The 23,936-nt window shown below is 39.5% G+C and overlaps 2 protein-coding genes across 2 annotated transcripts in view; both read left to right on the top strand.

Annotated features, from left to right (window-relative positions):
* The first annotated feature begins 7,686 nt into the window (after positions 1–7,686).
* Positions 7,687–10,593, top strand: LOC134335560 (piggyBac transposable element-derived protein 4-like). Its single transcript, XM_063018121.1, has 4 exons — positions 7,687–8,298; positions 8,504–9,436; positions 9,539–9,901; positions 10,117–10,593. The coding sequence occupies exons 1-4, from the start codon at positions 7,888–7,890 to the stop codon at positions 10,267–10,269; spliced, it is 1,860 nt and encodes a 619-aa protein (XP_062874191.1). The 5' UTR covers positions 7,687–7,887; the 3' UTR covers positions 10,270–10,593.
* Positions 10,594–10,656: 63 nt separating this feature from the next.
* The window catches only part of LOC134335552 (uncharacterized), a 57,012-nt gene continuing 43,732 nt past the window's right edge, over positions 10,657–23,936 (top strand). The window contains exon 1 of the mRNA XM_063018108.1: positions 10,657–11,152. Within this exon, the coding sequence (XP_062874178.1) occupies positions 11,140–11,152 (13 nt within the window). The 5' untranslated portion in view covers positions 10,657–11,139. The remainder of the gene's footprint in view (positions 11,153–23,936) is intronic.

The raw sequence follows: 23,936 nt of genomic DNA on the forward strand, positions 1-23,936 counted from the left end.
AAGCTCACCAGCAGTTTCGGTCAAGTCGGCCCCTTAGTTCCAGTGAAAGGAACTCTTAATGCTTCAGCGTACCAAGAGATTTTGGACATTTTCGTGCTCCCAACTTTGCTCCCAACACCAGTGCACAAAGCACAAGGTCCATAAAGACGTGGATGAGCGAGTCTTGTGTGAAAGAACTTGACTGGCCTGCACAGCGTCCTGACCTCAACCCGATAGAACACCTTTGGGATGAATTAGAGCTGAGACTGTGAGCCAGGGCTTCTCGTCCAACATCAGTGTCTGACCTCACAAATGTGCTTCTGGAAGAATGGTCAAAAATTCCCATGAACACACTCCTAAACCTTGTGGAAAGCCTTCCAAGAAGAGTTGAAGCTGTTATAGCTGCAAAGGGTGATCATATTAAACCATATGGATTAAGAATGGGAGTCACTCTGTTATGATGAACGGACAATGACCCAAGGTGCAGATACAAAAAGGTGTTTATTTAAACAAACGATACAAAAACCCCAAAAAGCACAAAATGGCAGGAACAAAAAGCAATCGGGAGAACCCCGATTGAGCCGTTGGATCCGCAGGCGATGGAAACTGAAAAAGAAAAAAAAAAAAGAAAAATAACTAATAATGAGGCAAGCCACGAACCCTGGTCGCTCAGGTGAAGGGTATTCACGCTCACCATTACACCATTCGCTGGTGAATGAGAAGAGAGCCCAACGCGCTTATGAAGCGCTGGTTTAACAAAAAGGCACAAGTAAATAAACACTCCCTGCGAAGGGAGAGATCAGAGAAAGCGCATCTAATGGTAACAGGGTCGGCTGACTGTTCCTGAAGCACGTATGCGGCGAACGAATCAGCCGACCTGTAATGCACAAAAAGGTAGAGTGAGCAACAAAGGTGGATTCGAACCAGGGATGCTGGCGCAGGGGTCAACCGCTCACTAGACTGCGCCACCCAGGACACAGTGATCCACTTTGACTAAAGCTCTCTTGAACACCGCAACAGCGGGGAATTAGGCTGAAGCCAACCTCCTGCTGACACTGCAGGAGTGTTAGCGCTAACGCTAAAAACAAACTTCAGCACCTGGGGTGAACGTAGTCGCACCGAACTTTCCCTATCAAGGCAGAAAGAAAAGGGCTAACTACCTCAGCATAATGCTTACAGACCCGAACGATCTTGCACCGATCGGGCTACCGTCTTTCCCTAAAAAAGGGTGAGTTGACGCTCTCACAAACAGACCAAAGAAACAAAGGTGCAACACCTGCTGCCGCAGCTACCGCAGGCACCCTAACAGTACTCCCTCCTCTAGAGACAGCTCCTGAGGTCCCAAGACCCGCTGCTTGGTTCCGTCGGAACTCGTGGATCAATTCAGGGTCCAGGATCTGACGAGCCGGTACCCATGAACGTTCCTCGGGGCCGTAACCTTCCCAATCCACCAAGTATTGGGTGCTACCCTTAACCTTCCTGCTATTCAGGAGGCGACGTACCGTGAAGGCAGGGGCACCCTGGATGATACGAGGGGCGGGAGGTTGTGGAGGGGGTGTAGCTCCCCCGCACATAAATGGTCGGAGTTGGGAGACGTGAAAGGTTGGATGCACTTTCATCCTGGGAGGAAGCTCCAACCTATAGGTCACCGGGTTTATCTGCCTCACTACCTTGAACGGACCAATGTATCTGGGTGCCAACTTGTGGGGGGCACCTCTGACGGGGAGATCCCTCGTCGACACAAGGACACGTTGTCCCGGCCGGAAAGTGAGGGCCGGCTGCCGCCTGCGGTCAGCATTGCGCTTCATGGAGTGCTGGGTGGCCAAAAGTACCCCCCTTGCTTTACGCCAGGCGGCGCGGCAGTGGCGGATATGAAGCTGTACAGTTGGGACCGCCACTTGCTGCTCCTGCTCTGGAAAGAGCGGAGGAGGGTACTCGAACTGAGCTTCGAACGGTGACATACCTAACGCCGAGTGATGCAAGGTATTGTGGGCGAATTCGGCCCACAACAGTTTATCGGCCCACGTAGCTGGATACCCTGCATTTTGCTAGCAGCGCCAATAAGTTGGCAAAAGGCCCGCCAGCACTGGCTCACAAACTGCGGGCCCCGATCAGACACAATGTCTGAGGGGACCCCATGCGTTCTCACCACATGTTGCAGAATGATTTGCGCAGTACCCATGGCGGATGGTAGCTTGGGCAGAGGGACAAACAGGCAAGATTTGGTAATCTAATCAAAAGTTCCCTGTCTCCAACCGGGTAGTTCCGCTCAGCTGTAGTCAGGCGGTGCGAAAAGAAGGCACAAGGATGCAGCTTCTTTTCAGGGCCCGCTCTCTGGGTCAAGACTGCCCCAACCCCGACCTCAGAGGTGTCAACCTCGACAACGAAGGGTTCCTCAGGGTCGGGCAACTGCAAAACAGGAGCAGTGGTTAAGAGAGACTTGAGCCTGTCAAAGGCTTGTTGGGCCAGTTCTGGGGGGCAATGCCCACCCCAGCACCCCCATAGCGCCGGTCCTGCTTGTGTTACTTTAGTTTCGCCCTAAGCCGGGTGGAACCTGGGGCAGAAAAATATGCGCGACTGCGCTACTTAAACAGCAGTGTTTTAACACTAGCTTGACTGAGAATCTGAGATTCTGAGGACATCCCCCCTCCTTCTACACAACCATTACAGCTCTATCAGTCCTCTTTTGTCATGCAAATACTTGCAGATAACACACCTCAACCAACCCCCAACTAACTATGATTCTCTTGCCAGCCTTTACGGTCAACCAAAGATTTGTGCTACAGTTTTCAAATAGTTTCATATATATATATATATATATATATATATATATATATATATACAGTGGGGGAAATAAGTATTTGATCCCCTGCTGATTTTGTAAGTTTACCCCCTTACATTTACATTTACATTTACATTTTCAGCATTTAGCAGACGCTCTTATCCAGAGCGACTTACAGAAGACTTGACTTGAACAGTCTTGAACAGTCTATAATTTTTATGGAAGGTTTATTTTAACAGAGAGAGACAGAATATCAACAAAAAATCCAGAAAAAAAACATTAAATAAAAGTTATAAATTAATTTGTATTTAATTAAGGGAAATAAGTATTTGATCCCCTACCAACCAGCAAGAATTCTGACCCCCACAGACCGGTTATGTGCACAAAAGGCACACAAATTAGTCCTGTCCCTGTATAAAAGACTCCTGTCACAGAATCAGTTTCTTCCGTTCAAATCTCTCGACCACCATGGGCAAGACCAAAGAGCTATCAAGGGATGTCAGGGACAAGATTGTAGACCTGCACAAGGCTGGAATGGGCTACAAGACCATCAGCAAGAAGTTTGGTGAGAAAGAGACCACTGTTGGTGCGATAATTCGAAAATGGAAGAAATACAAGATCACAGTCGATCACCCTCGCTCTGGAGCTCCATGCAAGATCTCACCTGGTGGGGTAAAAATGATTCTGAGAAAGGTGAGGTCAGTCCAGAATTACACGGGAGGAGCTTGTCAATGATCTCAAGGGAGCTGGGGGCACAGTCACCAAGAAAACCATTAGTAACACACTTCGCAGTAATGGATTGAGATCCTGCAGTGCCCGCAAAGTCCCTCTGCTCAAGAAGGCTCATGTACAGGCCCGTCTGAAGTTTGCCAATGAACACCTGAATGATTCAGAGAAAGCTTGGGAGAATGTGATATGGTCAGATGAGACCAAAATTGAGCTCTTTGGCATCAACTCCACTCGCCGTGTTTGGAGGCAGAGAAATGCCCGGTGGGGACGGTGTTCTTGGGGTCATATCCAGCATTTCTCTGCTCCCAGCTCCCTTGAGATCATTGACAAGCTCCTCCCGTGTAATTCTGGACTGACCTCACCTTTCTCAGAATCATTCTTACCCCACCAGGTGAGATCTTGCATGGAGCGCCAGAGCGAGGGCGATTGACTGTGATCTTGTATTTCTTCCATTTGCGAATGATCGCACCAACAGTGGTCTCTTTCTCACCAAGCTTCTTGCTGATGGTCTTGTAGCCCATTCCAGCCTTGTGCAGGTCTACAATCTTGTCCCTGACGTCCTTTGATAGCTCTTTGGTCTTGCCCATGGTGGTCGAGAGATTTGAACGGAAGAAACTGATTCTGTGACAGGAGTCTTTAATACAGCGACAGGACTAATTTGTGTGCCTTTTGTGCACATAACCGGTCTGTGGGGGTCAGAATTCTTGCTGGTTGGTAGGGGATCAAATACTTATTTCCCTTAATTAAATACAAATTAATTTATAACTTTTATTTAATGTTTTTGTTCTGGATTTTTTGTTGATATTCTGTCTCTCTATGTTAAAATAAACCTTCCATAAAAATTATAGACTGTTCAAGTCTTTGTAAGGGGGTAAACTTACAAAATCAGCAGGGGATCAAATACTTATTTCCCCCACTGTATATATATATATATATATATATATATATATATATATATATATATATATATATATATATATATACAGTGCCTCCAAGTAGTATTCAACCCCCTGCAGATTTTGCAGGTTTACACATTTAGAGTTAACTTAGCATTTTGAAATTTGGACTGTAGATGGGCCTGGACATGTGAAATGCACTGCAGCCAAAAAGAATGTTATTTCTCTGTTTATTAATTTTTTAAAAACCTTCAAAGTTTACCAGAGGGTCAATTATTATTCAACCCCTCAAACCACCAGAATTCTGTTTGGTTCCCTCAAGTATTAGTAAGTAATTGAGATATTAAGAACAATGAGCTTCACATGCTTGGATTAATTATGTTTTTTCCCCGCCTCTTCTGACTATAATAGCCCCTCCCCAAACAGGTGAACAGCACTCATACATGGTCAACATGGGAAAGACTAAGGAGCATTCCAAGGCCATCAGAGACAAAATCGTGGAGGGTCACAAGGCTGGCAAGGGGTACAAAACCCTTTCCAAGGAGTTGGGCCTACCTGTCTCCACTGTTTGGAGCATCATCCGGAAGTGGAAGGCTCATGGAACTACTGTTAACCTTCCACGACCTGGACAGCCTTTCAAAGTTTCCTCCCGTGCCGAAGCCAGGCTTGTCCGAAAGGTCAAGGCTGACCCAAGGACAACAAGGAGGGAGCTCCGGGAAGATCTCATGACGGTGGGGACATTGGTTTCAATAAATACCATAAGTAATGTACTACATCGCAATGGTCTCCGTTCCAGGCGAGCCTGTAAGGTACCTTTACTTTCAAAGCGTCATGTCAAGGCCCGTCTAAAGTTTGCTCATGATCACTTGGAGGACTCTGAGGCAGACTGGTTTAAGGTTCTCTGGTCTGATGAGACCAAGATCGAGCTCTTTGGTGCCAACCACACCCGGGCCGTTTGGCGAGAGGATGGCACTGCATACAACCCCAAGAATACCATCCCTACAGTCAAGCATGGTGGTGGCAGCATCATGCTGTGGGGCTGCTTCTCAGCCAAGGGGCCTGGCCATCTGGTCCGCATTCACGGGAAGATGGATAGCATGTCCTACCTGGAGATTTTGGCCAAAAACCTCCGCTCCTCCATCAAGGATCTTAAGATGGGTCGTCATTTCATCTTCCAACAGGACAACGACCCCAAGCACACGGCCAAGAAAACCAAGGCCTGGTTTAAGAGGGAAAAGGTCAAGGTGTTGCAGTGGCCTAGTCAGTCTCCTGACCTTAACCCAATTGAAAACTTGTGGAAGGAGCTCAAGATCAAAGTCCACAAGAGATGCCCAAAGAACCTAGACAACTTGGAGAAGATCTGCATGGAGGAGTGGGCCAAGATTACTCCAGAGACCTGTGCCGGCCTGATCAGGTCTTATAAAAAACGATTGATAGTTGTAATTGCAAACAAGGGTTATTCCACAAAATATTAAACCTAGGGGTTGAATAATAATTGACCCTCTGGTAAACTTTAAATATTTTTTTTTTAATTAATAAACAGAGAAATAAAAATTTTTTTGGCTGCAGTGCATTTCACATGTCCAGGCCCATCTACAGTCCAAATTTCAAAATGCTAAGTTAACTCTAAATGTGTAAACCTGCAAAATCTGCAGGGGGTTGAATACTACTTGGAGGCACTGTATATACAGTGTTTCACAAAAGTGAGTACACGCCTCACATTTCTGCAGATATTTAAGTATATCTTTTCATGGGACAACACTGACAAAATGACACTTTGACACAATGAAAAGTAGTCTGTGTGCAGCTTATATAACAGTGTAAATTTATTCTTCCCTCAAAATAACTCAATATACAGCCATTAATGTCTAAACCACCGGCAACAAAAGTGAGTACACCCCTAAGAGACTACAACCCTAAATGTCCAAATTGAGCACTGCTTGTCATTTTCCCTCCAAAATGTCATGTGACTCATTAGTGTTACTAGGTCTCAGGTGTGCATAGGGAGCAGGTGTGTTTAATTTAGTAGTACAGCTCTCACACTCTCTCATACTGGTCACTGAAAGTTCCAACATGGCACCTCATGGCAAAGAACTCTCTGAGGATCTTAAAAGACGAATTGTTGCGCTACATGAAGATGGCCAAGGCTACAAGAAGATTGCCAACACCCTGAAACTGAGCTGCAGCACAGTGGCCAAGATCATCCAGCGTTTTAAAAGAGCAGGGTCCACTCAGAACAGACCTCACGTTGGTCGTCCAAAGAAGCTGAGTGCACGTGCTCAGCGTCACATCCAACTGCTGTCTTTAAAAGATAGGCGCAGGAGTGCTGTCAGCATTGCTGCAGAGATTGAAAAGGTGGGGGGTCAGCCTGTCAGTGCTCAGACCATACGCCGCACACTACATCAAATTGGTCTGCATGGCTGTCACCCCAGAAGGAAGCCTCTTCTGAAGTCTCTACACAAGAAAGCCCGCAAACAGTTTGCTGAAGACATTTCAACAAAGGACATGGATTACTGGAACCAGACCATAGTCTGATGAGACCAAGATTAATTTGTTTGGTTCAGATGGTCTCAAGCATGTGTGGCGGCAATCAGGTGAGGAGTACAAAGATAAGTGTGTCATGCCTACAGTCAAGCATGGTGGTGGGAATGCCATGGTCTGGGGCTGCATGAGTGCAGCAGGTGTTGGGGAGTTACATTTCATTGAGGGACACATGAACTCCAATATGTACTGTGAAATACTGAAGCAGAGCATGATCCCCTCCCTCCGGAAACTGGGTCGCAGGGCAGTGTTCCAGCATGATAATGACCCCAAACACACCTCTAAGACGACCACTGCTTTATTGAAGAGGCTGAGGGTAAAGGTGATGGACTGGCCAAGCATGTCTCCAGACCTAAACCCAATAGAACATCTTTGGGACATCCTCAAGCGGAAGGTGGAGGAGCGCAAAGTCTCGAATATCCGCCAGCTCCGTGATGTCGTCACGGAGGAGTGGAAAAGCATTCCAGTGGCAACCTTTGAAGCTCTGGTAAACTCCATGCCCAGGAGAGTTAAGGCAGTTCTGGGAAATAATGGTGGCCACACAAAATATTGACACTTCAGGAACTTTCACTAAGGGGTGTACTCACTTTTGTTGCCGGTGGTTTAGACATTAATGGCTGTATATTGAGTTATTTTGAGGGAAGAATAAATTTACACTGTTATATAAGCTGCACACAGACTACTTTTCATTGTGTCAAAGTGTCATTTTGTCAGTGTTGTCCCATGAAAAGATATACTTAAATATCTGCAGAAATGTGAGGGGTGTACTCACTTTTGTGATACACTGTATGTGTAAATCGGAGCTGGAGATCAGAGAAGAAGTTAATGTAAATGACTGCCGTTAATCATTTTCTAATTGCTGATGTAGTACACACATTTACTCCTCCAACGTGAAATGATTTACAACTATTTGCATGGCTGTAGTCCTGTTCTTATGATTCTGAATAAAAGCAGACACAGATGAGAACAGATCATTTTCATTTTCCTGCTATCCTGTGTGGAGCTAACGGAAACACAATGGCACACAGGAGGACCTATACTCCTTTGCAAGTGTTGGAGTTACTGAATGCTATTGATGACTGCGAGTCAGATGGAGGAGAGGTACTAACTTTGGATGAAGTAGCTCATTCTGACACCGAGTTCAGCTCAGAACTGTCGACAGATGGGGATAGCAATGGTAAATCTGATGAAGAGCTTTGCAGCCTTCCCAGAAAGAAACGTTTGGGAGCAGAGAACAAGACACCTACACCAAGCTTGAAAGGAAAGGATGGGACAGTTTGGAAGACGGTAGATGCTAAACCCCTTCTGCAGAATGAATTCAGCACAGATGTTACTTTCCATGAGAGAGCAGGACCCACAGAGTATGCCAAGGTAATGTTACTGTTTGTGAGCCTTTTCTTGTGTTTATAAATATTATTTTCCATTTTTCCCAATTGCTTGTGTACGTTTTTTCTTTGTATTATTTCAGATAAAGCTAACTTGTTGTCACATGTAATACAATTTAAGCCAAGCAAAGTGCAGTAAAATAAAAGTTATATGTAATTAACATTCAAAAATTTTCTTTTCTTTTGTGCAGCGGAGGATAACGAGTAGACTCCAGAGCTTTCTGTGTTTGTTCAGCATGGAGATGCTCCGGATCATCACAGACTGCACCGTCCACGAAGCCCGGAGAACAAACGAATGCTGGCGCCTTTCTGTCAGTGAGCTAATGGCCTTCATAGCAGTTCTGTTTCTTCGAGCAACGCTCTGCCCAATTGGTGCGATGATAGAGTCTTGGTCAGAAAATTATGCCGTGCCTGCAATCAAGGAGACGATGTGCCGTGACCGCTACAAAGAAATCATGCGGTATTTGCGGTTTGACAACAAAGACACCCGTGCTGAACGTGTGAAGACCGACAGATTTGCTGCAGTTTCGGACATCTGGCAACGTTTCATATGTAACTGTCATCTGTGTTATGTACCGGGACAACACATTACTGTCGACGAGCAGCTGTTTCCCACCAAGGTCCGCTGTCCATTCACGCAGTACATCTCAACTAAGCCTGATAAATTTGGCATAAAGTTCTGGATTGCTGCAGACTTGGAGACGAAGTATATGTGCAACGGCATTCCATATTTAGGAAAGGACCCCAGTCATCCCAAGGGTGAAAGACTGTCTGAGAATGTCGTCATGAAGCTCATGGAGCCATTTCTGGGCAGAGGAAGAACTGTCACCATGGACAACTTCTTCACATCTATGGCACTGGCTAACAGACTGCTGAACCATAACACAAGTCTGCTCGGCACAATCAACAAAATTAGACGGGAGATTCCCCCTCCAGCAAAAAGTGCCAAGGGCCGGGCTGAATTGTCCACACAAGTTTATAAATCTGGCAGTGCCACACTGACAGTGTATGTTCCTAGGAAGAACAAGTTGGTCTGCGTTCTCAGCACCATGCACCAGCATGTGCTAGTTGGAGATGAGCGCAAACGGAAACCAAACACTATTACAGATTACAACTCCATGAAGGTATGTATATGCATAATGTTGCCGCACTGGTTTAATTTACTTATACATGTTGCACTGTTTTCAAAATGTAACATTCACCTCTCAAAATATTTTTTTTTGCAGTGTGGTGTCGACATAATGGACCAGATGGCGCGTGTGTATACGGTACGTGCAGCCACACGCAGGTGGCCCGTTGCCGTATTTTACAACATGCTTGACCTAGCAGCGATGAACGCGTATGTGTTGTACAAAGCATGCACCAGGTCCACCGAAAGCAGAAGAGATTTTATACATGACCTTGCACTGGAACTTCGGCAGCGTTTTATGCTGGGAAAGGTTATGACACAAAAGCAACATCCGTCGCCTGTTCCTGGAAAGACGACGCAGTGTCAGGTGCAGACGCTCTGCGCTAGAAACCGCAGCACAAAACAGTGTGGAGTTTGCAACAAGTACACCTGTCGCAAATGTAGAACTGAGAAGAACTGGGTGTGTAATAAGTGTGAATAACATGTATAGCTACAATTACACACACACACACACACACATATGTGTATATATACTGTACATGAACACTTACATACACACATACATACACACGTACACACTTACATACATACACACATGCATACACACTTATACATACACACTTACATACAGTATGTGTGTATAATGTTATATCTCCCATCATAACACAAATACAGGGAATAGAGCAGATTAAAGTCCTGGGAAGAAACCGGAACAACCGAAACCTCACAAGGACAACTGGAGAACATGTAAAACTCCACACAAAGAGGACCTTGGCTATTTGGCTGGAGAATCGAACCGAAGCCCTTTTTGCGGTGAGGCGACAGTAATACACACTGCAACACCTAATAATTGTTCAGTAGAGGTTAAACAGAACTGTTAGATGCAGCATGTTGTTGTTCATGTGGTAAGATTTATAAAACGTAATTCAACATAAAATAAACATCGTTAACAAAACTGTTACAAAAACCTGAACTGAAATCCACAACTGCATTAATGTCAGATATTTTATTTACGTGGGAATCAATACAATATATCTGATTTATTTATAGCAACTAATGCATTTACACAATAACTCATTTATTTTTGTTTCATATCTTATTACTTCATTATTGCTTCATACTAAAACAAGGCTGTTGTATAAACTTGTGTTGTTGTAAATCATGTAGTTGCTGTTGTGCTATTATAAATGTGATTTTGTGCTAATGTGAACAAGACTAACATAATATGTAAAGCACACACCAACACTTAGTTCTTTAATCTGTTTAATCACATTCAGAATTAAATCAGATTTGTAATCCTGCAGATTCAATAACAAAACACATAATAAATAACAAGTAATTCCACACACACACACTCACACACTCTCTCTCTCTCTCTCACACACACACACTCACACACACACGATACAACATGTGACTTACAAGGTTAATTTTAGCTGTGAGTGAGTGTGTGTGTGTGTGTGTGTGTGTGAGTGTGAGTGAGTGTGTGTGAGAGAGCGAGAGAGAGAGAGAGAGTGTGCGTGTGTGTGAGTGAGTGTGTGTGTGAGTGAGTGTATGTGTGAGTGTGTGTGTGAGTGAGTGTATGTGTGAGTGTGTGTGTGTGTGTGTGTGTGTGTGAGTGTGTGTGAGAGAGAGAGAGAGTGTGTGTGTGTGTGTGTGTGTGTGTTTCACTTTTGACATTAATACGGATCAGGGACGATGGCGTCTGTAGGTAAGATTCAGAATTCTATAATAAACTGATTGCAGTTATGTGATGTACAGTACAGTGATGCATTATCGTTATTTTAAACATTTGTAATGTTGTTTTGACATGAAAATCTTCAACTATAAACATTCATGATGTAAAACTAAAACACTGCGGTCACCAAATCTGCACTTTAGTAAAGCACCGCGGTCTCGCCATCTGCACTTTAAAAAATCTCGGTCACGCTATCTGCACTTCGCTTTTTACTGCGCGTCTAAACCGTATTATACGGTAATACAGCTGCGAATATACAGGTACATGACTACCGAGTTCTGATGCACATAAAGTGTAGCAGAAACAAAAGTGAGTTACAATCTATGTATAGAGCAATCTAAAAGGTTAGAAATTCAGACCTCTTTTATGAAAAAAGTGTGTATTTCTTTGTGTACAGACCGCTATTTTAAGATCAATACAATGAAATTAACAAATCAAATTATGATCAAGTGTCACCCATACAGTCATGAAGAGCACTTACTCTAGTACTCATGGTGTCATTTTGGGACATTTTTACTGTAGGAATTTAAAATAATGGCATACCAAACTTGAGTAAAGTGTGTATTCGGTGGTGTTTACACTACATTTAAAGTCCAATAAAATAAATAAATCAAATTGTTATCAAGTGCAACCCATACAGTCATGAAGAACACTTACTCTAGTACTCATGGTGTCATTTTGGGACAATTCTACTGTACAAATTTGGAGTAATGTGATAACAAACTTGAGTCAAGTGTCTATTTGGTAGTGTATAGACCACTTTTTAAAGATCAATAAAATTAACAAATCAAATTGTTATCAAGTGCCACCCATACAGTCATGAAGAGCACTTACTCTAGTACTCATGGTGTCATTTTGGGACATTTTTACTGTAGGAATTTAAAATAATGGCATACCAAACTTGAGTAAAGTGTGTATTTGGTAGTGTTTACATTTAAAGTCCAATAAAATAAATAAATCAAATTGTTATCAAGTGCAACCCATACAGTCATGAAGAACACTTACTCTAGTACTCATGGTGTCATTTTGGGACAATTCTACTGTACAAATTTGGAGTAATGTGATAACAAACTTGAGTCAAGTGTCTATTTGGTAGTGTATAGACCACTTTTTAAAGATCAATAAAATTAACAAATCAAATTGTTATCAAGTGCCACCCATACAGTCATGAAGAGCACTTACTCTAGTACTCATGGTGTCATTTTGGGACATTTCACTGTAGGAATTTAAAATAATGGCATACCAAACTTATGTAAAATATCAATTCGGTGGTGTTTACAGTACATTTAAAGTCCAATAAAATAAATAAATCAAATTGTTATCAAGTGCCACCCATACTGTCATGAAGAACACTTACTCTAGTACTCATGGTGTGATTTTGGGACAATTTTACTGTAGGAATTTGAAATAATGGCATGGCAAACTTATGTAAAATGTCAATTCGGTGGTGTTTACAGTACATTTAAAGTCCAATAAAATAAACAAATCAAATTGTTATCAAGTTCCACCCATACAGTCATGAAGAACACTTACTCTAGTACTCATGGTGTCATTTTGGGACATTTTTACTGTATTAATTTAAAATAATGGCATACCAAACTTGAGTAAAGTGTCTATTTGGTAGGGTACAGACCATTCTTTGAAGATTAATAACATTAACAAATCAAATTGTTATCAAGTGCCACCCATACTGTCATGAAGAACACTTACTCTAGTACTCATGGTGTCATTTTGGGACAATTTCACTATAGGAATGTAAAATAATGGCATACCAAACTTATGTAGAATGTCAATTCTATTGAGTTTACACTATATTTAAAATACAATAAAATTAACAAATCAAATTGTTATCAGGTTTCACCCATACAGTCATGAAAAACACTTACTCTAGTACTCATAGTGTGATTTTGGGACAATTTTACTGTACAAATTTGAAGTAATATGATAACAAACTTGAGTAAAGTGTCTATTTGGTTGAATACAGACCCCTATTTGAAGATCAATAAAATTAAAAAGTCAAATTGTTATCAACTTCCACCCATACTGTTATTAAGTACACTTACTCTAGTACTCATTGTGTTATTTTTGGACAATTTTACTGTAGGAATTTAAAATAATGGGATGGCAAACTTATGTAAAATTTAAATTCTGTTTTGTTTACATCACTTTTTAAGTCCAATAAAATTAACAAATCAATTTGTTATTAAGTGCCACCCAAACTGTCATAAAGAACACTTACTCTAGTACACATCATGTAATTTTGGGACAATCTTACTGTAAAAATTTAAAATAATGGAATGGCAAACTTATGTAAAATGTTTATTCGGCTGTGAGACTACTATTTGAAGATCATTAAAATTAACAAATCAAATTGTCATCAAATTGTTATGCCACCCCTACATTCATAAAGAAAATTTACTCTTGTATTTATATTGTGATTTTGAGACAATTTTACTGTAGGAATTTAGAGTCACAGGATGGCAAATCTACATAAAGTGTATATTCAGTTGTGTTAAAACCACATTTTTAAATCCAATAAAAAACCAAATCAGTTTATCAAATCCGACCACTAGGATCATAAAGAGCACTTACTCTAGTAAGATCAATAAAATAAGCAAATCAAATTGTTATTAAATACCACCCTTACATTCATGAAGAACAATTAATCAAGTACTCGTTTTGTGATTTTTAAGACAACTTAACTGCTGAAATTTGGAGTAATGGCATCACAAAATTGCATAATTGGTTTTGTATAGACCTTGGGGGTCCAAAGTTTTAATAATCTGAAAATTGTGATAAACCATTAACAAATGATGAAATGAATGTAATACTATATGCTTTTAATAATGTAATATTTAATTAGTACGTGTGTAATTAATAAATAAAATATTTATTCTTATAACAAAAAAAGCAGTTGATTTTTAAGTATTAATGTAATATTGTCATTTACTAATCAGTAAGTGACTGGTGCTTATAATGATATTTAATAAATTAAATCAGTAAGTCAAAAATATTTAGATATTATACTATATATATAATCAATGGAATTTGTCTGTCTATAATTATTTTTATGATTGTTTATGTATATATATATATATATATATATATATATATATATATATATATATATATATATATAATATCTATAGAATAAACTTATATAGATATAATAAAATCTAAAAAAAGAATAAAAGTCCAGTCGACAGTTTAAAGTTTACTAAAATAACCAAATCAAATTATTAAATTACATAACTACATTTTTAAAAAATTACTTTTGTACTGAATAATTAAGACTTGAATAATCAAGTCATAAATCTTTACAAATATAGTTTAATTAAATGTAAGGGAATTCAAAAAGTAGTTCTAAAACAACCAAATAGATACTTTACAAAGGTTTGCCAACACATTAATATAATTTCCTACAGTAAAATGAAACTAATATTTCTAGTACAAGAATACATCTTCTACAGAATATAGTGGTTTGACTTGATAGCAATTTAATTTGAGTATTTTATTGGACTTCAAAAATTTGTCAAAACAAAACTGAATACAAACTTTACATAAGTTTGGCAAGTCATGGAGTGGCTCCGTAAAAAGCATTTCAAGGTCCTGGAGTGGCCTAGCCAGTCTCCAGACCTCAAGCCCATAGAAAATTTGTGGAGGGAGTTAAAAGTCTGTGTTGCCCAGAACATCACTGCTCTAGAGGAGATCTGCATGGAGGAATGGGCCAAAATACCAGCTACAGTGTGTGCAAACCTGGTGAAGACTTACAGGAAACGTTTCACCTCTGTCATTGCCAACAAAGGTTATGTTACAAAGTATTGAGTTGAACTTTTGTTATTGACCAAATACTTATTTTCCACCATAATTTACAAATAAATTCTTTAAAAATCCTACAATGTGATTTCCTGGTTTTTTTTTTCTAATTTTGTCTCTCATAGTTGAAGTGTACCTATGATGAAAATTACAGACCTCTCTCATCTTTCTAAGTAGGAGAACCTGCACAATCAGTGGCTGACTAAATACTTTTTTGCCCCACTGTACATTCTAGAGTAAGTGTAGTTTATGAATCTAGGGGTGGCATTTGATAACAATTAGATTACATTTACTTGTTAATAATTAATTAGATTACACGAACACAACCGAAGACATTTTACAAAAGTTTGTTATCACATTACTCCAAAATTCTACAGTAAATGTGTCCCAAAATCACACCATGAGTACTAGACTAAGTGTTCTTCATGACTGTATGGGTGACACTTGATAATAATTTGATTTATTTATTTTATTGGACTTTAAATGTACTGTAAACACCACCGAATTGATATTTTACATAAGTTTGCCATGCCATTATTTCAAATTCCTACAATAAAATTGTCCCAAAATCACACCATGAGTACTAGAGTAAGTGTTCTTCATGACTGTATGGGTGACACTTGATCATAATTTGATTTGTTAATTTTATTGTACTTTAAATGTACTGTAAACACTACCAAATTGACATTTTACATAAGTTTTCTATCCCATTATTTTAAATTCCTACAGTAAAAATGTCCCAAAATCACACTGTGTGTACTAGAGTAAGTGTTCTTCATGACTGTATGGGTGGAACTTGATAACAATTTGATTTGTTTATTTTATTGGACTTTAAATGTACTGTAAACACCACCGAATTAACATTTTACATAAGTTTGCCATGCCATTATTTCAAATTCCTACAGTAAAAATGTCCCAAAATGACACCATGAGTACTAGAGTAAGTGTTCTTCATGACTGTATGGGTGGAACTTGATAACAATTTGATTTGTTAATTTTATTAATCTTCAAAGAATGGTCTGAACACTACCAAATAAACACTTCACTCAAGTTTGGTATGCCATTATTTCAAATTCCTACAGTGAAAATGTCCCAAAATGACAATATGAGTCCTAGAGTAAGTGTTCTTCATGACTGTATGGGTGACACTTGATAACAATTTGATTTGTTAATTTTATTGTACTTTAAATGTGGTCTAAACACAACCGAGTTGACACTATACATAAGTTTACCATGCCATTATTTCAAATTCCTACAGTAAAAATGTCCTAAAATCACACCATGAGTACTAGAGTAAGTGTTCTTCATGACTGTATGGGTGGCACTTGATAACAATTTGATTTGTTAATTTTATTGATCTTTAAAAAGTGGTCTGTACACTACCAAATAGACACTTTACTCAAGTTTGTTATCACATTACTCCAAATTTGTACAGTAAAATTGTCCCAAAATCACACCATGAGTACTAGAGTAAGTGTTCTTCATGACTGTATGGGTGGAACTTGATAACAATTTGATTTGTTAATTTTATTAATCTTCAAAGACAGGTATTTACACAAACAAATACACACTTTTTTTTTCATAAAAGAGCTGTTAAATGCTCTGTTCATAGATTGTAACACACTTTTGTTTCTGCTACACTTTATGTGCATCAGAACACGGTAGTCATGTATATGAAGCTGTAAAGAGATGATTTCATCTTCGCAGCTGTATTACCGTATAATACAGTTTAAACGCGCAGTAAAAAATGAAGTGCAGATAGCGTGACCAAGCTTTTTTAAAGTGCAGATGGCGTGACCGCGGTAATAAACAAAGCTCGGTCTTGTTATCTGCACTTGAAGTTTTACTGCGCGTCTAAACCGTATTTTACGGTAACCGAAGTGTTGAAGACAATAAAGCTGTTTGTTTACAGTTTAATAAACTTAATCTACCGTGTTCTGATGCACAAAATCCACCACATTCAAGAAGAGCATTAATTCTGTTATTAATGAAATACATTTCAGATGTTTTTACTGTAGGAATTTGTTGTGATCGGATCTCAAACTTGTGTAAAGTGTTTATTCGGTCGTGTACAGAATCAAATTGTTATCAAGTGCCACCCATATATTCATGAAGAAAACACTTACTCTAGTATTTATAGTGTGATTTTGGGACAATTTTACTGTAGAAGTTAATAATGGGATGGCAAATATATGTAAAATGTCCATTTGGATGTTTTAAAACCACATTTTGAAGTCCAATAAAAATTAGCAAATTAAATTGTTATCAAGTGCCACCCCTAAAGTCACAAAGAACACTTACTCTAGTGCTCATAGTGTGATTTTGGGACAATTTTACTGCAGGATGTTGGAATACTGGATGCCAAACTTATGTAAAGTGTCAATTCAGTTGTGCATAGACCAGTTTTTGAAGATCAGTGTAATAAGCAAATCAAATTATCATCTAATGGCATCACTACAATTATAAAGAACTAGAATATTTCTTGTGATTTTAAGACAATTCTACAGTAGAAATTTAGAGTAATGGAATTGCAAAATTGTGTGAAGTGTCTATTCGGTTGTGTTATCGCCACTTTTGAAAATCAATAACATAGGCAAACCAAATTGTTCTTAAATGTCACCACTACAGTCACGAAGAACACTTCACTTGCTCCAGTACTTGTGTTGTGATTTGGGGACAATTCTACTGTAGAAATTTGGAGTAATGTAAATAATTTGTTATCAAATGCCACCCCTACAGTCACGAGAAGAACAGTACAGTAGTACTCATTTTGTGGATTTAATCATTTGAAATTGTACTGTAGGAATCTGAAATAATGGGATGGCAAACTTGTGTTAAGTGTCAATTCCGTTGTGATGAGATTTAACATAAATTTTACATAAGTTTGCTATTTGTTTATTTTAAATGACTAAGGTAAAATTGTCCCAAAATCACAACATGAGTACTAGACTAAGGGTGTGTTCGAAATCCTGAATGCCTTAATATTCTCACTACTAAGGTATCTTAAAATTTAAATGTTATTTTGACTCAAGAATGAGTGAGCATCGGAAGCGTCCTTAGTGATGAAGGCAATCCCAGAATTCATTGCGGCAGCTCTTTTCTCACAGAAAAATAAACATGGCTGACGGTGCGGAGATTTATTTCAAACATAAATAAATTAATATTGATTTTTATTTGTATAAACTTACAACGTACGAGTGTTTTTATTTGCAAGTTTGGGCTCGTCAGCGAATGTAAACGTTTCCAGTACACTAAGGGAGATGTTAGTTGACATGCTAGCGTGCTGTGCCACCCCATTGCATTGGTTTTAATGGAAAGATGCGAAACCCGATGGAATCGCCGTCTGAGTAGCACGTTCGAATAACCTGCCTTATTAGTCAATGACTTATTAGAATCCTTTCCACTGAGGCAGCTGCCTGTGTAGGCAGTATGACAGCAAGGCAGCTTGTTGTGTTTGTCCCTTTTATATGGATTTACTTTTAATCCTTCACAAACACAATAAATAATAATAAACACAGACAAGGAGCTGCTGTTCTTTTACTGAATCACTTTCACATGTGAACGTTCAACGTTCAAGGTATGGCAATTACTTCCAAAGTAAAAGTCTCAATATTCAAATTAACATAAATATACAAATACACAACATAAACATTAAAAGCAAACATTACATTAAGATTATATATATATATACATTTTTTTTTTTTTTAAATACACATTTTTAAGCAGGTTGCAGACTTGGCAACATTGCATTTTTGGAGAAACTCCTACAGGCAGTGACAATGGGCTACTATTGGAGATATTTAAACAGACTTATTTAAATACAATAAGAACTAGTAAAAACTTAATTCTTGAAATCAGAAAATACATTTTTACTAGTAGAAATAAAATTTTTACTAGTTACAATTTTATTCAAATGAGTTATAATGTTTGCTTTAAGTGTTTAGCTAATCCCAAAGTAGTTCATATTTTTTAGTTTTGGTTATTGAAGCGCATTTGTTGTTGCCATCTGTAAGATGACTTACATAGGTGTCTGGCAACCATACTCCCATTACACTGACCATTAGTGATGGGTCGGTCACGAACGATCCGGCTCTAAGAGCCGGCTCTTTAAAGTGAACGACGGGATCCGGCTCCTGATTGGGAGCCGTTTAGTTTTTTTCCGGATTTTATTTCTGTCAAAACCGCACGTGATTGGTCAAGTGCCGGTGCTCTCTAAAAGGAGCCGAAATTCCCATCACTACTGACCATAGACCCAACATTACACACATCTGACAGTGATTTATCATAAAATAAATACAGTAAAATGTTATTGGGGATATAAAATGCCAGTTATACTGTCTGTAATCTGTATTTTGTCAAATTCATGAGATGACTTGAGACATTTACCATAAAGCACCGTTATATTTACTGTGGTGGCTATATCACATTTACACGATTAAAAATCTGTACACTATTATTATTAGGATTATCTGATATGATCTCTTACACTGTATATAAATCACTGTAATGTGAAACACTGAAATGTCTTACACAGGCATTGCAAGTGATTGGAAATCAAATGTAATTATCAATAATTGACTTTAATTAAAAAAAAGATCTGTTTTTTTTTTCTAAAATAATCATTAATAGAGGAATTAAATAAATGTGTATTTATTTAGTAGACCGTTCAGTCTCTGGTTTCAAAAGATTTTTATTCTCAGATCTGTTTCCAAGCGCCATCTACTGAACCAGAGAAACTCCATTAGAAAGTTGTTCATTAGTGTAGTTGTACTTTGTAAAGTGTAGATGTAAGAGAGTTGGGATGCAGAAGTGATGTTTACAAAAGAAATGTGGTTTAATACTGATTATGTAGATTATGCGATAGAGCATAGATTTAAGGGTTAGATGTATTTTCAGTCTGCAGTTTTTAAACGTTTATTTTTTAATGTAAATGCTCGAGTATGCTGCAAAATCTGTAATGTACAACCTTTACTATTTTGTTTACAATGGCTTGCAGTACATGTGGTTCATGATGTTCTCTCACAGCACAACCCAAGTTAGCCCCGCCTTTCAATCCACATGCAAATCAACTAATTATCATTAGAACATGTAATCATTCAATTCTTACTAGTAAGTATTTAATTCTGGATATCAAAAATTGAATTCCTGATATCAAGAAAAGAAGGATTAAAAGCTAAAACGGCTTGCCATAGTCGAGTAGGATAAATCAACAGAACAGTAACTGCAGAATGATGTTTGCTTTCATGTTCGAGTTTCCAAAAGTCTCCAAAAACACCAGAAAAAGTCACTAGATTTGTCGCTTGTTCTGTCCTCCTTATACCCAGTGTACAAGTTGACTGTATCCTGTAACAGTTCACTATTGAAAGTGTACAACTGTACTCTACTGTATACTATCAATATCTCAGTCATTGGGTGTGTTCGAAAACCTAGTGAGCTGCCTTGCTGTCTTACTGCATAGGCAGCTGCCTTCTAATAAGGCATCGACTATAAGGCAGCTTATTCAAACATGCTACTGAGACAGCAATTCCATCAGTTTTTTGCTAACTAAGCTAACACAGTTAGTCACATGTCATTCAAACCAATGGGATGAGGTGGCACAACGAGGTAGCATGTCATCCTGTCTTCCTCAGTGTATCGAAAATGGTTAAACTGTCCCTGACAAGCCTGAACTTGCAAATAAATACACTTGTACATGTTCATACAAATAAAAAATCAATAATAATTCATTTACATTTGAAAATATCTCCATTTGTTTCTCTGCACCGTCCGCCATGTTTTTTATTTTTTGTGAGAAAAAGTTGTGCCACACTGAATGCTGGGATTGCATTCACCGCTAAGGCAGCATCAGATGCTCCCTCGTTCTTGAGTCAAAATAGCGTTGAAATGTTAAGATACCTCAGTAGACAGCTTATTAAGGCATCTAGGATTTCGAACAGCCTCCTTCTCGGGAGAGCGCATGGGATTACGTAAAATGCGTCTATGTAGAGAGCTCACTAGGTTTTCCCCAATGTCTATTGGATGCTTTGTAGCAGTTTTTTTTTTGGGGGAAAAAAAGCAGTAGTGGACCTTGCACTTGTCACAATACACATGTTATTATTGTGCACTGTGGAAATTTACACCTGGTTGCTTCTTTATAATCATCATAATTTGTAATATGGTCCATCATGGCAGTGAGGACCTCTTCATTTGGCCGCTGTTTAGCAAAGGCTTTCCATGGAGGTTCCTCTAGGAGTGGTGGGCTTGGCAACAAGCTTGGTCTTTTATTTTCCTTGCTGCTTCACCAGTGTGTTCTGTGAATGCCCTGGTGTTACAGTGGGGCCAAAAAGTATTTAGTCAGCCACTGATTGTGCAAGTTCTCCTACTTAGAAAGATGAGAGAGGTCTGTAATTTTCATCATAGGTACACTTCAACTATGAGAGACAAAATGAGAAAAAAAATCCAGGAAATCACATTGTAGAATTTTTAAAGAATTTATTTGTAAATTATGGTGGAAAATAAGTATTTGGTCAATAACAAAAGTTCAACTCAATACTTTGTAACATAACCTTTGTTGGCAATGACAGAGGTCAAACGTTTCCTGTAGGTCTTCACCAGGTTTGCACACACTGTAGCTGGTATTTTGGCCCATTCCTCCATGCAGATCTCCTCTAGAGCAGTGATGTTTTGGGGCTGTCACTGGCCAACACAGACTCCCCAAATTTTCTATGGGGTTGAGGTCTGGCTAGGCCACTCCAGGACCTTGAAATGCTTTTTACGGAGCCACTCCTTCATTGCCCGAGCGGTGTGTTTGGGATCATTGTCATGCTGGAAGACCCAGCCACGTTCCATCTTCAATGCTCTCACTGATGGAAGGAGGTTTTGGCTTAAAATCTCACGATACATGGCCCCGTTCATTCTTCCCTTAACACGGATCAGTCGTCCTGTCCCCTTTGCAGAAAAACAGCCCCAAAGCATGATGTTTCCACCCCCATGCTTCACAGTAGGTATGGTGTTCTTGGGATGCAACTCAGCATTCTTCTTCCTCCAAACACGACGAGTTGAGTTTTTACCAAAAAGTTCCATTTTGGTTTCATCTGACCACATGATATTCTCCCAATCCTCTTCTGGATCATCCATATGCTCTCTGGCAAACTTCAGACGGGCCTGGACATGTACTGGCTTAAGCAGGGGGACACGCCTGGCACTGCAGGATTTGAGTCCCTCTTGGCGTAGTGTGTTACTGATGGTAGCCTTTGTTACTTTGGTCCCAGCTCTCTGCAGGTCATTCATCAGGTCCGCCCGTGTAGTTCTGGGATTTTTGCTCACAGTTCTCATGATCATTTTGACCCCACGGGATGAGATCTTGCGTGGGGCCCCAGATCGAGGGAGATTATCAATGGTCTTGTATGTCTTCCATTTTCTTACAATTGCTCCCACAGTTGATTTATTCACACCGACCTGCAGATTCACATCTATTGTAGATTCACTCTTCCCAGCCTGGTGCAGGTCTACAATTTTCTTCCTGGTGTCCTTTGACAGCTCTTTGGTCTTGGCCATGGTTGAGTTTGGAGTCTGACTGTTTGAGGCTGTGGACAGGTGTCTTTTATACAGATATTGAGGTCAAACAGGTGCCATTAATACAGGTAACGAGTGGAAATACTTTTTGGCCCCACTGTACTTGTCTCTTTAGTACTCAAGCCAGCTGTTCACAGAAGCCAGGTCAAGGGCATGTGTAATCATTCTAAATTTTCTGGACATGATGTCGACTAAAGGGTTAACTTTTCAGTTGATCCAGCTTATCCACACCACCGATGGTTATATCTCAGCACAACAGAAAAATACATTTTGATGCTCTATAGATTTTTTTCTTTTTCTCTGGATACACTGTGAGTGCAAATTAATTTTTTTGTAGAAGCACTGCAAAACTAGCCTGAATATAATACATCTAGACCCACTGTCCACTGTAGTAAAATTTAAAAAATCCTGCGCAGAATGTCATTGTTTCATTAATAATATTGAAACTTATACTTCACAACCTATCACTTAACTGTAAAATGAACTCATAATATGATAAAAATAGTGCTCTACATCAGATAAAATTAGTTAAATGATTGCTTACCCTGCCTCATTGATTGAAGTGCTGCCATGCCTCACTTATGCCTAGTTCACACTACACGATCTTTACCCTGATTTTCGCTCGGCGACTGGTCGGCGCTAGATTTGCCGGCTCGGGAACAACTTGGCGTTCGCTTGGCGATCAAAACTCGGCTCTTAATCGCTATGTGTGAACTATCCAACAACTCGATCCGAGCGGCTCGCCAAGCGCTCGGTGACCAGATCGAGATTTGTAACATGTCAGATATTTGATCTCAGTTGGCAATGAGTGCTATGTCGAACAGCCAATGAGAACGCAAGATACAGTCTAAGGGGAAATGCAGGAGAGGAGTGTAAAAAGGTGGGACAGGGGGATAATCTAGTTTATATCAGAATACACTGGCACACACACACGTTTTACAGTATTTCTGATTTGATCGTTCTCTACAAAACACCAACGCTGCATTGCAAAAAATATTAATTAACCTCCAACTCACAATAGAACAATCCATACTGTTTGTGTTGCCAAATCCACTCAGATTCATTTATTTTTACTCTGTGAATTTACGCTGCACATCAGCGCACAAACTTTAATCGCTCGCTACTTGTTGACCTGCGTTTTTGGATGTGGTATCATTAAACCTCTCGTCACTTCTCACGTGTGTTTTTGTAAAAAAAAAAAAAACAAAAAAAAAAACAGTTTGGGAGACCAGAGAAGCTCGCCTGTGATTCCAGTTAGTGATAGATGGTGTAGTGTGAAACCCCCTATCACCGATCAGTCGTGTAGTGTGAAATATACACAAACTGAAAGACTCCCGAGTGCAAAAGATTGTCGTGAAGTGTGAAGTGTACAGCGACCTGACAAATT

The sequence above is a fragment of the Trichomycterus rosablanca genome, chromosome 2 (genome assembly GCF_030014385.1).
Source record: "Trichomycterus rosablanca isolate fTriRos1 chromosome 2, fTriRos1.hap1, whole genome shotgun sequence".
Taxonomy (NCBI): Eukaryota; Metazoa; Chordata; class Actinopteri; order Siluriformes; family Trichomycteridae; genus Trichomycterus; species Trichomycterus rosablanca.

Excerpts from the sequence above, each read along its gene's own strand:
- LOC134335560 (XM_063018121.1), top strand. The coding sequence starts at position 7,888 with ATGAGAACAGATCATTTTCATTTTCCTGCTATCCTGTGTGGAGCTAAC. Across the intron at positions 8,299-8,503 it reads GACCCACAGAGTATGCCAAG|CGGAGGATAACGAGTAGACT; the intron begins GTAATGTTACTG and ends TCTTTTGTGCAG. Across the intron at positions 9,902-10,116 it reads GTAGAACTGAGAAGAACTGG|GGAATAGAGCAGATTAAAGT; the intron begins GTGTGTAATAAG and ends ACACAAATACAG.